General features: G+C 35.9%; 1 protein-coding gene across 1 annotated transcript in view; it reads left to right on the top strand.

Moving 5' to 3' along the window:
• CACNA2D3 (calcium voltage-gated channel auxiliary subunit alpha2delta 3) overlaps nucleotides 1–13474 on the top strand; it is a 408036-nt gene that overhangs the window by 384969 nt on the left and 9593 nt on the right. The window contains exons 33-35 of the mRNA XM_041425790.1: nucleotides 90–142; nucleotides 1687–1742; nucleotides 5163–5274. Coding sequence (XP_041281724.1) covers nucleotides 90–142; nucleotides 1687–1742; nucleotides 5163–5274 — 221 coding nt within the window. The remainder of the gene's footprint in view (nucleotides 1–89; nucleotides 143–1686; nucleotides 1743–5162; nucleotides 5275–13474) is intronic.

Here is a 13474-nt window from a genome sequence, read left to right as displayed (position 1 = left end):
TCCAAAGGATTGTTTTTACATGAAGAGTTCAGTTAAGATATAAATGCTGCATGTTTTGATTTTTTATTGAAAGAGTTTCTTCTCTCCAGCCTTATAATGCCTTCTTTGCTGCAGTAAAGTGGATTATGACTGAACTTGTCTTGTAAGTAGATTTCATGAAGAATGTAACAAATATTTCTATGAATTACTAAATATTGGTTTTGAATATTAATATTTGTACCTTTTGCATTTTACATGCATTGTGCTGCTTTTCTTGGATGATTTTAAATATAGTAATATTTGTAATTTTTTTTTCCAGTTTTGCATTTTTGAAATCTGAGAGGATTTTGGCTGTATGAATGCACTTTCACTTTTATCACACTCATGATCTTCACTTATATCTGCATGGCTTTATTTAGCAGATCACAATACACAACCCAAATTTCTTTCTGTGGTTACTGTTAAATTTTAGATACATCTCTGGCTGTTTGTGATGCTGCTTGGGTGGGCTGCTGTCAGAAGAGAAACTTGTTGCCCTGACTCACTGTATGGTTTGTCACATCATAAAATTCTGTAAGAAGGACCCATTACAGTGCCAGATAAGGTGTACTTGGATGTTGCTGAATTTTTCCATCTCCATTAATTCTTCTAAAATTCCCAGTTAATTCATAATAATCATTATCTTTAAGAGAAGGTGCCTAAGAAATAGCAATGTCACATGGAGAAGAGGAAGTGTTAAAATGTGTTGTGTTATTAAGCTATATGATTTGTTATTCTTCTTATCTGAAAGCAGAGCTGTAGATATGAGTGAATTTTATCTTTACTGACACAGAACTGATTTTTTTCTTGTAGTCATTTTGTTTAATTGTAAATTGTATGAGCTTTTTCTAAGTTCAGAATACAAGTTAAGGAAAATTAATTGAATGGCTACTGCCAGGGGGCAGAGATTGATCTGACATGCAGCTTTCTTAGTGAATATAAGGGAAAGAAATTGTGTTAAAATGAGATTGATGCTACATTTCACTGCTTTGAAAACGTTAAGAAACCTTCTATGTTTATAAGTATTGTAGATTCATGGGCATAAATGAGCTGGATGTTGGTTTCACATTCTTAACTTTACAACAACTGATTGGCTGATACTTTTCAATCCGTTCTTCCAAGTAAATCATGGTGTATTTTAGTGTTCTTTGCAATTTAGTTAGAGTTGATTAGACAGTGGTTAATCTTTTCTGCTCTTCAAAATAAAACAGCTTTATTATTTCAATTTGAGAATTAATAAGATAAACTATTTTATGTGTGCTCCTGTGTGGTAGCCAGGACAGTTATAATCCCATGCCATTTTACTAGAGTCAAAATACCCACATGATGAAGAAATAATGTTCAACAGCAAAAATAGTGAGTGCTGCCATGCTTTGAGAGTTTTAATGGACACTCCAAATACAATCAATATTTTAAATTAAAAATGGGTAAATCTATGATTTATTGATGGGGTTCATTTCAGAATAAGTTTTCAGAAGTAAAAAAAAAAAAATCAGTAAAAATATGAGAATAGCAGTAGGTGCTAATCCCAGAGTTATGCCAGTAACTTGAATTTCAGTTCTGTGTTAGCTTTTATTTAAAATAGGATTAACGTTATCAAGCTACTGCCAGTTTAGTATTTGGAAAACATTCTGTGGGGTAATGTGAAAACTCTAATAATTTCTTCAGGTTCCTTGTGGAATTTAATCTATGCAGTTGGTGGCACTCTGATCTAACAGCTAAAGGTAAGTGTGATTTTTTCCTGGCATAATGGCAGAAATATCTAGAGTAACTTGGACTTTTGAAATTCAGATGAGTGCACACTGTTTTACATTAAATAATAAACAGTTAACTGATAACAGTTTTCCTCCCATGCCAGCATTCTCTTCGTTGTTAATGTTTCCTAAAACACAAGAGAATTAAGATCTTCTGTGAATAAGCACTAAGTGCTTGTGTGCACTCTAGGAACACAGTACACCACTATAACAGAAATGTTAAAATAGTAGATAATGATTAAATATGTTTTTAAAAAACATTTCTCTTAATTCTAAAAAAAAATCTTAAAGTCTTTGTGAATAAAGCAATTACACTCTTTTAGTTATACAACTTTTTTTTTTTTTTTTTTTTTTTTTTTTTTTTTTTCCCTAGAGCTGCCATAAAATGTAGCAGAGTTATTGTGCTGGAAAATGCCATTTCAAAAGTGTGCAGAAATATGACCATCTATCTTATTTCATACAAAACTAATTTTTTTAAGCTTAAGATAGTGGATTTTATGCTTAAAAGGGCTGATCTTTATTTTGTTTTATCTTTCCATTCAAAATAGACATTTAAATGTATTAAAATTAAATTTATTCAAAATAATTTTTTTAAATGCAGAAACTTCATTTGAAATAATGGAATTTTTAATAGTTCCACTAAGAATGGGAAGTTTTCAGTGTAAGCTGTCTTTCTATATTTCAACAGACTTTTTATGGCATTTTTAGAAGTGTTGCTCAAAAGTAAAGGGCCACTTTACAAGAGCAGTGCTCTTCAAGTGACAATTTAATAGGCAAATTGTGCTGCATGTCATTGACTGGTGTAAGAATTTTAACTGGATTCTTCAGCTTCATATTTGCATATTTCTTAGCAAAACAAGGGATAAAATTGCTGCTTTAGGCTTCATTTAATGTTTGCATTGCCTGGATACTAGTCTGTCTTTATGCCAAAATAATATCCTGTCTGAAGGTAAAATATCAGTCAGGCCCCTAAAATCCAAGACCAAATGTTCAGTGATTTCCCTAAGCATGAAGAGAACCATCTCCAACACTGAGGCTGTGAAGGACAGCCAGGTTTGCTGTGCGAGACCCAGAAAATGCAAAACTGTTCCTTGAGGAATGGCAGCTGTGCCTCTCCTAGTCCTTGGTGATTGCAGAGCAGCCAAAGCAGCCAGTGTAGGAAATAAATTTTTTTTTCAAGCGTACTGTACAAATATGCCTTCATATATCCTTACATGAAACATCCAGTGGAACTTGCATTGTATGCTAGAGAAAATATTACTCAAACACAACATTCTTCTTCATCTCATGAAAATGAATGTCTGACTTGTATTTTGAGAGTGCAATCATTACAGAAGAGGCAATAATAACTTGCAAACTTCCTTTTATTTAAAACAAAACTATCAGTGCAGCACTTTGATGGACCAGTATTACTGAGAAATTTCCATTCATGGTTTAGTTGACAGTGAAGTTTTAATTTCACAAGTCACTTGCTCCATTTCTTTGATGAGTTAAGAGTATTGGAAATACCCCCACAACATGCTCATTGAAATCTCAGTACTTTCAGAGCAGTGCTTGCCCAGCTCATATCTGGTTAGGTATCAAGGGATGGTTGTTTGGAAGCTGCATATTTTAGGAAGAAAATGCAGAAGATATTTCACAAGAGAGCAGGAGTGAAAAGCAGCTGCTTAGGTGTTGTCTTCTGTAAATGCTATGTTACCACTAAGAGTTGTCATATTTATGACTGTACTTCATGTAATTAAAAATAATAAACTTGCACATTTATTTTTTACTTAACAATGTTAACCAAAGCTCAGGGAAAAAAAAAAAAAAAAAAAAAAAAACCAAACAAAATGTCAGTTCCTTGAGTGGAGAAATTGCTTCCCACTCAAACTGTGACCTTAGTGGAATGTGTTATACTGTGAAGATGCTGGAGAGTCCACGCACATCTGCCCCTTTGCCAAACCCTGCTATGGAAAATACTTCTGCACAAGATCTTGTAATTGCAATGACATTTGTAAATGAGAGAGAAGAACCCCTAAACCTTGGGCAAGCCCATCATGATCTGGAGTCTAGTGAGGTGCAGGAAATGTGAGACCAAGGAATCTTTTCAGCCTCTTTGTTACACAAGCCATATGTTAGTACAAGTAAGGATAGACTCAAAACACAGGTGATAAACTCCAGCTATTACTGACAACAGATAAGGAGAAGAGAAAGGGAAGAGGTGCAATAGAGCTAGTAATTTTCTAAAAAATAATGAACTATTAAACATCTCACAACCATAGTGAAAACATGAGAAATAACAAAACTTTTCTGACCAGCTTTAGTACCTCCTTTGAGATCTGTGCATTTGGTGGAATAATTTTTGGGTTTTTATCATATACAACAACTGTGAGCAGTTCAGAAATGCCTGCTCTGGTGTGATTGGAAATGCAGATGTGGTGGCTCCCCTGGCACTGCTCAGTGGATGCACCACTCACTCTGAAACAGATCATCTCCAGGGAAGGTCTGTCAAGCCCAAGAGCCTGTTCTGTGTAATCTATTTTTGTCATACCTCATCTTGTTTTCCCACTTAGCAATTAGTTTAAGATAGGGCTAACATTTGTGCTGATGTGCAAAGTGTATCTCTGTGTTAAGGAACAATGAAGGGGTGGAGAGGAAAAAGAAAGGGAATGAGAGAGAAACATTGTGTGACAGAAGCTTCAGTGTGAGAGCCAGAAGAGCAGCTGTCCTGTAGTTTGACCTTGAACCAGCCCCACTGCTTCCTGGTAACTCAGTTTCCCAATCTTTAGGATGGAAATAGTGACACTTTTCCCCTGCATTGCAAAGACTTCAGATTAAAGGTGCTATGAAGTCTTAATTATTACTATTTTGGGAAGCAGATAACAAGCATTGCTGTTGGGTAAAGTAACTCTTCTGCCTCTCCCACCCACAGAGTTATTTTAACTGATGAAACCATACAAAGATTCCCAAGCTGTAATATAAAAGAGATGTTTTGGCTTCAGTAAAATATACCACAATTTACATACCAAATAAATGTGAACTCCCATGAATAAAGGTTAGTGATGCACAGTACCACTGAGATAAAAGTGACAGTAAATCCATCTTGGATCTACACAGAAAGAATAAAAACTTGTGCATAAATGTAAAGTAGGTTGGCAATGGCTAAACCATTAATAACTACTTTAACAGCGATGTCTTGCAAAATTGCATTCCGTGAATAAACTCTTTTTTTTAAATTTAATTGAAAAAATAGTGTTATGCACTGCCTAGGAAATCTCACAGGGTGGCAGAAGCTGAGTAACATTTCCGTTCTCTGCAAGCTCTGTAACACAGCATCTCATGTTGTTCACAATTTTGTGTGCTGTTCTTCTCATGTTAACATCAAGATGTTTTTTCCTGTGCCTATAGCGCAGAGGTTGAAACAAACCCTGGAGCCCTGTGACACAGAGTATCCAGCCTTTGTTTCCGAGCGCACTATAAAGGAGACCACGGGGAATATTGCTTGCGATGACTGTTTCAAGTAAGCCCTTTCCATTTTTTTTTATACAACTCTTTGTGACAAAGCAATAAAACTGAATTATTCAAGGCTGTGTTGAAGAATGTACAAGTCTGTTGTGTTTTATCCTATGTACTGACCTCTGTCAAGGTGTCATTTCTCCCCTTACAGGGGTCACTTAAAACTTTGATGCTCTTAATTGAAAGCCGTGCCTATTACTTTCTACCAAAAAAATGTCAAAGTGGTTGAGGTTTATGTTAATTGCAAATAGAATGTTTTAATTCTTTTCCTAAACTCAGGTAGCATTCTAAGGGCATAGGCTCTAAGATTTAGATTCAAAAGGTAAGTGCTGTTCCGTCTCCCGTCCAGGAGTGAAACCCTGCTGGATAGGTTAGGAATTCCCCTGTGGTACAGTGAGATCTGGTTGTTTTACTGGAATGCCAAACAGAGTTTCCTTCTTAGAACTGCTAGTCTGAAAGAGTGGGAGACGATTAAATCTATTCTCCAAACTTTCAGTGCTGGGAAGCTGAGTTAATAATAACAAATCTCACATGACAGTGCTGTAATGTCATTTCTACCAGCACTCCTGTAAACTTGTCCCTTATAGAGCTAAAAGAAGAAGAAGATTTCAGTCTAGCTTTCCTCTTTCATGCTGAAAATGTGTTTTGTCTGCATTTGTGCTGTGACATTTTGACTGTAGTACTGGTACATTTTAATTGTGAAATTGCATAGGTATTGCTTATGCAAATGTCTGTACTTTTTGATAAGTCTCTTAATTGGATTTCCATTATTCTGAGAGGTTGTCATCACCAGGGAGATTAGTATTTGCAGCAATAATTTGTCTATCAATATAAACGTCAGGAAGAATGTATAAGTTAAACAAAAATTGTTACAGCTCTTCCTTTCCAGGCTAAATCAATATGCAATTAGCAAATAAAGGTGAAAACTTCACTTTGAAATCAATAGGTGTGCTTCTGGACTTACTCCTAAATTTTCTCCTTGATATTTTCATTACTTTAAAACAGGAAACAGGAGTAAATACACTGCAGATAAATTTTAAGTGCTAATATTCACTTTTCATTTGCTACTTGACCAACTTTTAAGTAGAAGGAAATTGTTAACGTCTAGTATGAATAATTGGTTTTATATGGCTTTGTGGAATAGAAGTATGAGAGTGCTTTGTAAATTGATGCTCTGGAACCCTTTAAGTGCAACAATGGGTCCCACTGCCTGAAAAGTACAAACTCAACAAAATCAAGCCATGATTTTTCCACTTGACATATCGAATACAATGAAGGTTACACTGCTGTGAGTGCTTTGTGCCAGCATTGTAGAATTTAAGCCGCCTTATTTTGTGATAATTTAACAGAAGGTTACTGAGACATTGTGCAATAAATTATCAAATTATCCTGGAGGTGTTCCAGGCCAGGTTGGATGGGGTTTTCAGCACCCTGGTCTAGTGGAAGGTGTCCCTGCCATGGCAGGGGGGCTGGAACCAGATGGTTTTTAAGGTCCCTTCAAACCCTAACCATTGTATGATTCTATTTAAATATTGCAAACAGAGATGATTCCATGCAAAGAAGATTAATTTAACAGGACTAGGTTTTCTCAAAGGAATGCAGATTTTAGTCTGTGTTCCTAGGTAACTTCAGGTCAAAGGAAATAAGTTTCAAAAATAATACAATTCTGCAATACTTGGAACGCACCATGTTGGAAACTGAGTTTAGTGAAAATTATAGTATTTCAAAAATAATGCACTAAGATCTTTTTCATAGAAAAACATTTTGTGTTCCACAGTGGAAAAAAAAATAAAAGAAAACTCTGTAAGTTGCAAACTGATCTCAAGGCACCCATTATTTTTCTCCACAAGCAATGGCAAAACCTAAAGAAATAATCCAGAAGAACTATTAGATTCTCATGGGAAACTTGTTCGTTGTACCGTTTACCCACTGTCATTAACAATCTACAAATTGCATCTAAGATTGCAGACTGCATTGGATTCCAAATATTTTTGTTATAACCCAGGACACTTTCCCGCAGAACAGCAAAGGAATTTGACCCAAAGTCCTTTGTAGACCTACATCTTCTGACCCAGTTTTCTGTTTCATAGCCCCAGTACCAATAAATATTTTTACAAGCAAGTGTATTGCTTAATATTTGTAATTTAAGAATGATGGGCTCAATTAGTCAGAATTCAAATGCGATCTCTAAAGCAGCAAGTCTGGAGCTGACACTGTGCTGGTGCTTAACCTGTGCAGCATCACTTGGAGCCAGTGGGATTATTTTCTGTGTTCTCCTTCGATCATGTTAGAGGTTAATCTGTGACACATAATTGCAAATATTTATTGCAAATAGAAGAAGATAAGTGTAAATATTTACCTGATTATGCACCCCGTGGAATACTGAAAAACTACTTGAAAGACAATAGAAAAATCTGCATGTTGTGAAGATGTTTGCAGACAAAAGTTGTGCAAATACTCTGCATTAAGCAAGTTTGTGTCAAGAGATACCCCAGTCCCTGGCTTTTGTTCCTGCAGTGCCAGGCACGACTATAGAGCCCTTGTCTGAAAAAGGAGACTAAAAACAGTCTCTTAGTAGAAGTAAAAATGATGACTGATGTTAATGGAAACCATATAATGTTACTCAGATAAGACATTTTGGGCACAAATACTGTGGTTTTGCTAACAAAGTCACAGTCATAGCCAGCAAGGTCACAGGGTGAGGGGCAGTTTTATTCTGTCATGGGTGTGCTGTCACTGATCTTGTAGAAATACTCTTCCCATGCACAGAGGGACAGTTACCAACTGCAGTAATGAAAATTCATAAACATTTCCAATCATAAATTTAATAATGGGTACTTGGATTTAAATTGAAATATGCTGAAATAAATCACACAGTAGAAAGGACTACCTGCTAATTACTTTTTTAATAACTGGCTCATGTTTACAGCCATCTCTGGGAACTCATTCAATGGAAGGACACCTATACACATAAGCAGGCTTTGAGTCAGGCAATAAATATATACAGACATATAAAATGCCCTCCCTATATGTAAACTTATCTCTTACAAACAAACTACTTTGGGATAAATTGCAACGTTTAAAAGCGATTTTCAAAAATATAGGTTTTATTAAGAAAGCAGGAGCCTAAGAGAAAATAAGAATTAACATAAGAATGTCATTAGGGTCAGGGTTTGGCTGTCCCACCCCATAATTTGTTGTTATTCAATATCCCAATGATTATTAAATTAATCTGTTATTTAAACAGCAATCAAAAACAAGTCAACCCACATTTTCTAAGCACTGTCAACAAGAGAGAAAAACTGGGACTTTTTGAAAAATCTGAAATGGTTTCATATTTTCCAGTAAGCTATTCCTTTTTATAGCAAAAAACCTAATAAAAAACAAACCCCGTTCCTTCTGAAAACTTATATCATAGACTGTTCTATCACAGCCTCAACATTGAAAGTAATTAATTGCTAAAGAGAAATATTTTTCCTTTATCAGTCTCAACTCACTCTTTCTGTGAGTCAGAACTACACTAATGACAGATGTACTTAGTATGGACTTTAAAGGTGTTGTACTGCTCAAAGATGAGTTTCTGATTAGACATCAAGCTTGACATTTTAGACTATATAAATATCTCAGTGCTGCCTGTAGTTTTATGAACTATCACCCCAATATTCTAGCCCATTTTAAATATTAGTGTGCAAACCAATGTTCTTCAGCAATGCTCACTGGGTACTTCACCAGTTTTTGCCTTCTGGGGATATCATCATAACAAATTTTACTTGCAGTAAAAGTGTCTAAGAAAAGAATCCTTAGAATGTCAAAGTTGTTATAAAATAAAATTGATGATGGCTGTTAAGATTAGAAAATGTTTGCCAGTCTTTTTAGTATATCCTTCCATCTCTTTGTGGAACAAACAAAAATGTTTTTGTCTAATTGCAAATCTCATTTATGCATAAAAGTTAAAATGTTTCCATTTAGCTATATTTAGGAAAATACCATTAATTTCAGCTATAACTGCTACAAAGGTGAGTATAGCAATTTAGTCATCTGACTATTTATACTTTAAGCATATATGTTAAAATTTCAAAGCTGCAGTTGAGTGCATAGTTGCCAAATTTGTGTGTTCACTATGAAAACTGTGGGTATACAGATTAGGCAGCAGTTGCACAGTCCAATGCTTAAAAATTTGCCCTTTTAACCTCTCCTGTTCATGTGTGATGACATATTGGACTTGGATGAAGATCAAAAATCTGGCCTTACTTCCAAAAAAATCCCCCTTCACTTTTAATTGCAGCACTCATGGGCCTACAAGGTCAATGCCAAAACCCCAAAGAAACTGTTTTGTTTCCAGTTGATCCTTTGTTCACAATCTTAAGACAAAGAGGAAAGTAAATATAAGAAAGCCATATTGTCACTAGGGAAGCAAGGAAGCATTTAGGTACAATCATCCTAACCCTGGGAAAGATTTATGCATATTTTAATTATGCCAGATATGAAAGATGAATGCATTTCCTTTACCTTGTTGGGCATCACATGTAAATTGCCTGTTAAAATGTATAGGATGTACTTATTTGAATAAACACTGTCCCATGTATCATCTAGTTGTCCCAACAGTGTTAGTAAGCAGACATTAATTTAACAAGGAAAAACATCAAGAAACCAAATTGTTTCTCTTGCTTTCTCATAGACTGGACACTGAATGCTGTTTATTGTCAATAAAAGAGGTAAATGGCAATGAAAGTGTAGTTCAGGATGACACTGAACCCTTCATGTGGATTTATAATGGCAAATTTCAGACTTGTCCACTAAATGCACAGATTTGGCAGAAACAGATAAATAACAACACTAATTAGATGCAGACTGCTCAGGGCATGAGTATATTAGTGTCAGGAGCAGTGCAATCTGCAGACATTAAAATGGAAATGGTTTTTAAAACCCACTTAATCTCGAGACATACCACCATTTGCTAAAATATTTCCGCATTTCTTTCTCGGTAGAGGCTTGCCAAACTGCTGTACTTGATCATGTTTAAAATGTGAAAATAAATACACAGTTCAATTTCCCATGAAATAAATAATCATTTGCCTTTTCAGATGTAGTTAGTTTACTTCTAAACAAACCAGCTTGCCACATAAACCAGCAAAGCATCCAGGGCCAATTTCTTCTCTTTCAGAGCTCTATTGATGTGCATCTGAATGTCCCTGTGTCTGTCCTCGGACATTAAATTATAGTCAGTCTTCTAGAAGACATTTTGGATTGTATTCTTTTTTACTGTATCAGCTTTTTATGATCCTGAGGGAAATGCTGTCTCTATTTCCCCACCCTGGGTCCAGCCCGTGTGTTTTTGCACTGTTATTTGCCAGCAGCCGTGCCCGGTACCCAAGGGACGATGGCACGTGGATGGTTTGGAGCTGTGCCCATGCTGGGTCACAGGTGTGCTGCAGCCAGTCTGCTCAGGACTGCTCTTCACAGTGCTGAACAGACCTTGATTTCTGACAGCTTGCTTAGATGTGCATGGAGCTAAAGGAATATCCTCAAGGGAAACTCTGTGTTTTGCATGCCTCAGTGGTTCATTGTTGAAGACACAAGGATCATAATCTAAGTATATGAAATTATCTTGCACTTCTCTTTTGAAAAGTAGATCTTCCAGACTTGAAGAATACTTATGGCTGTTAAAAAGTCTTTAAACTTGAGGCAACAGCAGTATTTCTAGAAACTTATTTTAGCCAAAACCCCAAAACTCCAGAAGATCCAAAAATATTTTTTCCTTGTTCTTTCCTTGTAAAAAGTATCAAATTATGCAATTTAAACTGCTAGAATTGTTTATTAAAGGTCTTTATACTTAGCTTAAAATGTTATATTGTGTGTTACCCACACTTCTCCACTTGCAGGCTGAGTAACTTTCTCTTCACTTCAAAGGCACCAGTGATTATAATGTTTGTCATGCAGGTGTAATTTAAAGTCACTGTATGGGCAATTTAATTCTACCCTTGATAATGTATATTTTGAATGACCAGTTCAGGAAACACTGTAAATTACTATTTTCCTTTAAGAAAAAAGGTATATAAAATAATAGGGCAAGACATATCTAAGTTACCAGGCAGGTCTGTGCCTGCCAGTCATCAGTTTAACAATCCCTTGGACAGTTTTCGAGGCTGGAGAATTCCTGTTTGCTTGGGGCTTTTGCTTTTTTATTTTTTTTGTTACAGAACATTTTTAGTATACTTGCTGAATTCTGGAGCATTTTAGTTGTTTGTACACAGATTGCTATCCTATGTCTCCCTCTGTAAGCACCATAAAATCTCAGATTTCTAGTGAAAATGAAGTTTAGCTAGAGGTTTTCTCTCACCAGTAGGACAAGACGTGCATTCTTCCTCTTAACTCCCCACTTCCAATAAAACATCTGCAGGGGAATGTGATGATCTGCACCCATTCATTCTTCATAGTTAAAATCAGTACTCCATTAAAATATAAATCATCATCTACTTAAAAGTTAGCTTAATTTTACATTTTGAACAAGCATTAATAAATATTAATAAAATGATAGATAGTAGCTGATGCAATGAAAGGATGCTTTGTAATGACAAGGGATTTAAAAAAGTTGTATGTCTGCCACAATGTATAGAGCTCAGTAGTAATATATATTATTTTTATTAACAATGGCTTGGGATAGGAAAAAAATGATTGAAATTGAGAAATGTCGCAATGAATTTTTAAAGCCAGACACGGTTGTGAAGCATTGCTAATAATGGAACATTAATTTTAGTTTGCAATATATTCATATTATAGGCAGACGTAAAACAATGCAAACATGGCTTAGTCATCTTTACATGGAACAGTTTCCTTTTTAAAGGCTTTGGGATAGCTTAATGAATATTTTAGAGCCTTTAACTTAGAAAAACAACATGAATCGTGAGATTTGAGAGCCATGCAAGGAACATTTATATATTATATAAAATATAACAGAGTTTTAGCTGGCTATGGAAAAGATGGCACATAGTGTGCTTAAGACTTACAGATGTGGCCTTCTCAATTGTTGCTAAAGTTTATGTTAACAGAAATAAATTAACATAAATTAGCATCCTTGCAAACACACTGTGGAAACATCCAATTAGGACTTCAGCTCCAGGATTTATTGCTCTTTTAATGTGAATCTCCTGGTCATTTCTGCTTTTTATACTTCAGTTTCTGTTGTGCAGTTTCTTCCTAGAGTCCTAATGTTGATGAGAATTGACCTAAAGTTGTGGAAAAGAGTAGCTACCAGTTCTTGCAATTAAATGTTACTTGTATGATATCTGAGAGCCTTCCTAAACCAGAATTTATCAACTTGCTTTTTAATCTTAAAGTTATATTTAGAACCTAGCTTAGAAATCATATAGCATTTTTAAAAAACACAATCTGAGATGTCGCTCAATATAAACCACAAGCACTTGTGTAGAGCTAAAGAACTCTGCTAAAAATGCATATTTTCTAACACGCTCTAGTGGAACTGCGTTTTTCAGCCTGGGTATCTTCCCTGACCTCTCTGTTGTGGTCTTGTTAACCAGGTGTCACTGTCAAAAGAAAAAGTCTTTAGGAGAGCTCTGATATGATTTGCTTTGTGCCAGTCACTTATCTCCTCTGTTGGTCACTGTGAGCACAGAACCAGGTACCCACTCTGCTTGTGGAGACCTACACATATCACACTCAGCTTGGGTTTGTGCAGGGGTATGAATGCTGGCAAATATTTAAAGTTTGTGGGATTTCTGGTCTTGATTTCTTTGAAAAAAAAAATTGCCAATACATTTTAAAGCTGGAGGTCAGAAACTCTTCATTGTCCTACACCTCGTATGGAAAGGTGGCTGCACTAGAAAGGCCACAAACGGTCCAATCAATGCCTCACTACACTGAGGATCTTCTGTCATCCTAAAGGCTGTACACTCTAAATTTTTAGATGTTTACAGCATTCCTAACATGCAGTTGGTCAAGCACTCTTGTCTGAACATCAGTTAATTGAGAAAGAAGCCCCTCCTGGTGGGGAGTGAGGGAGGCTGGGCACTTCTGGGCATCCTGGCTGAACCCCTTGGTTTCCAGCCATGGCACAGCTCTGTGGGGCTCTGGGCATTCAGCAGCACGGGAATGGTGAGGATGACACTGCTCACCTAAATCCCCTAAAGTGCTAAACTTTGCTCTGTGTTTGCACTGATACCAATTGTACTGCAGTCAGGCTGTAC

The sequence above is a fragment of the Onychostruthus taczanowskii genome, unplaced genomic scaffold (assembly GCF_017590055.1).
Source record: "Onychostruthus taczanowskii isolate IOZ18803 unplaced genomic scaffold, ASM1759005v1 scaffold9, whole genome shotgun sequence".
NCBI lineage: Eukaryota > Metazoa > Chordata > Aves > Passeriformes > Passeridae > Onychostruthus > Onychostruthus taczanowskii.
The sequence above is the reverse complement of the archived record's forward strand: the minus strand, read 5'-3'. Positions and strand labels throughout refer to the sequence as shown.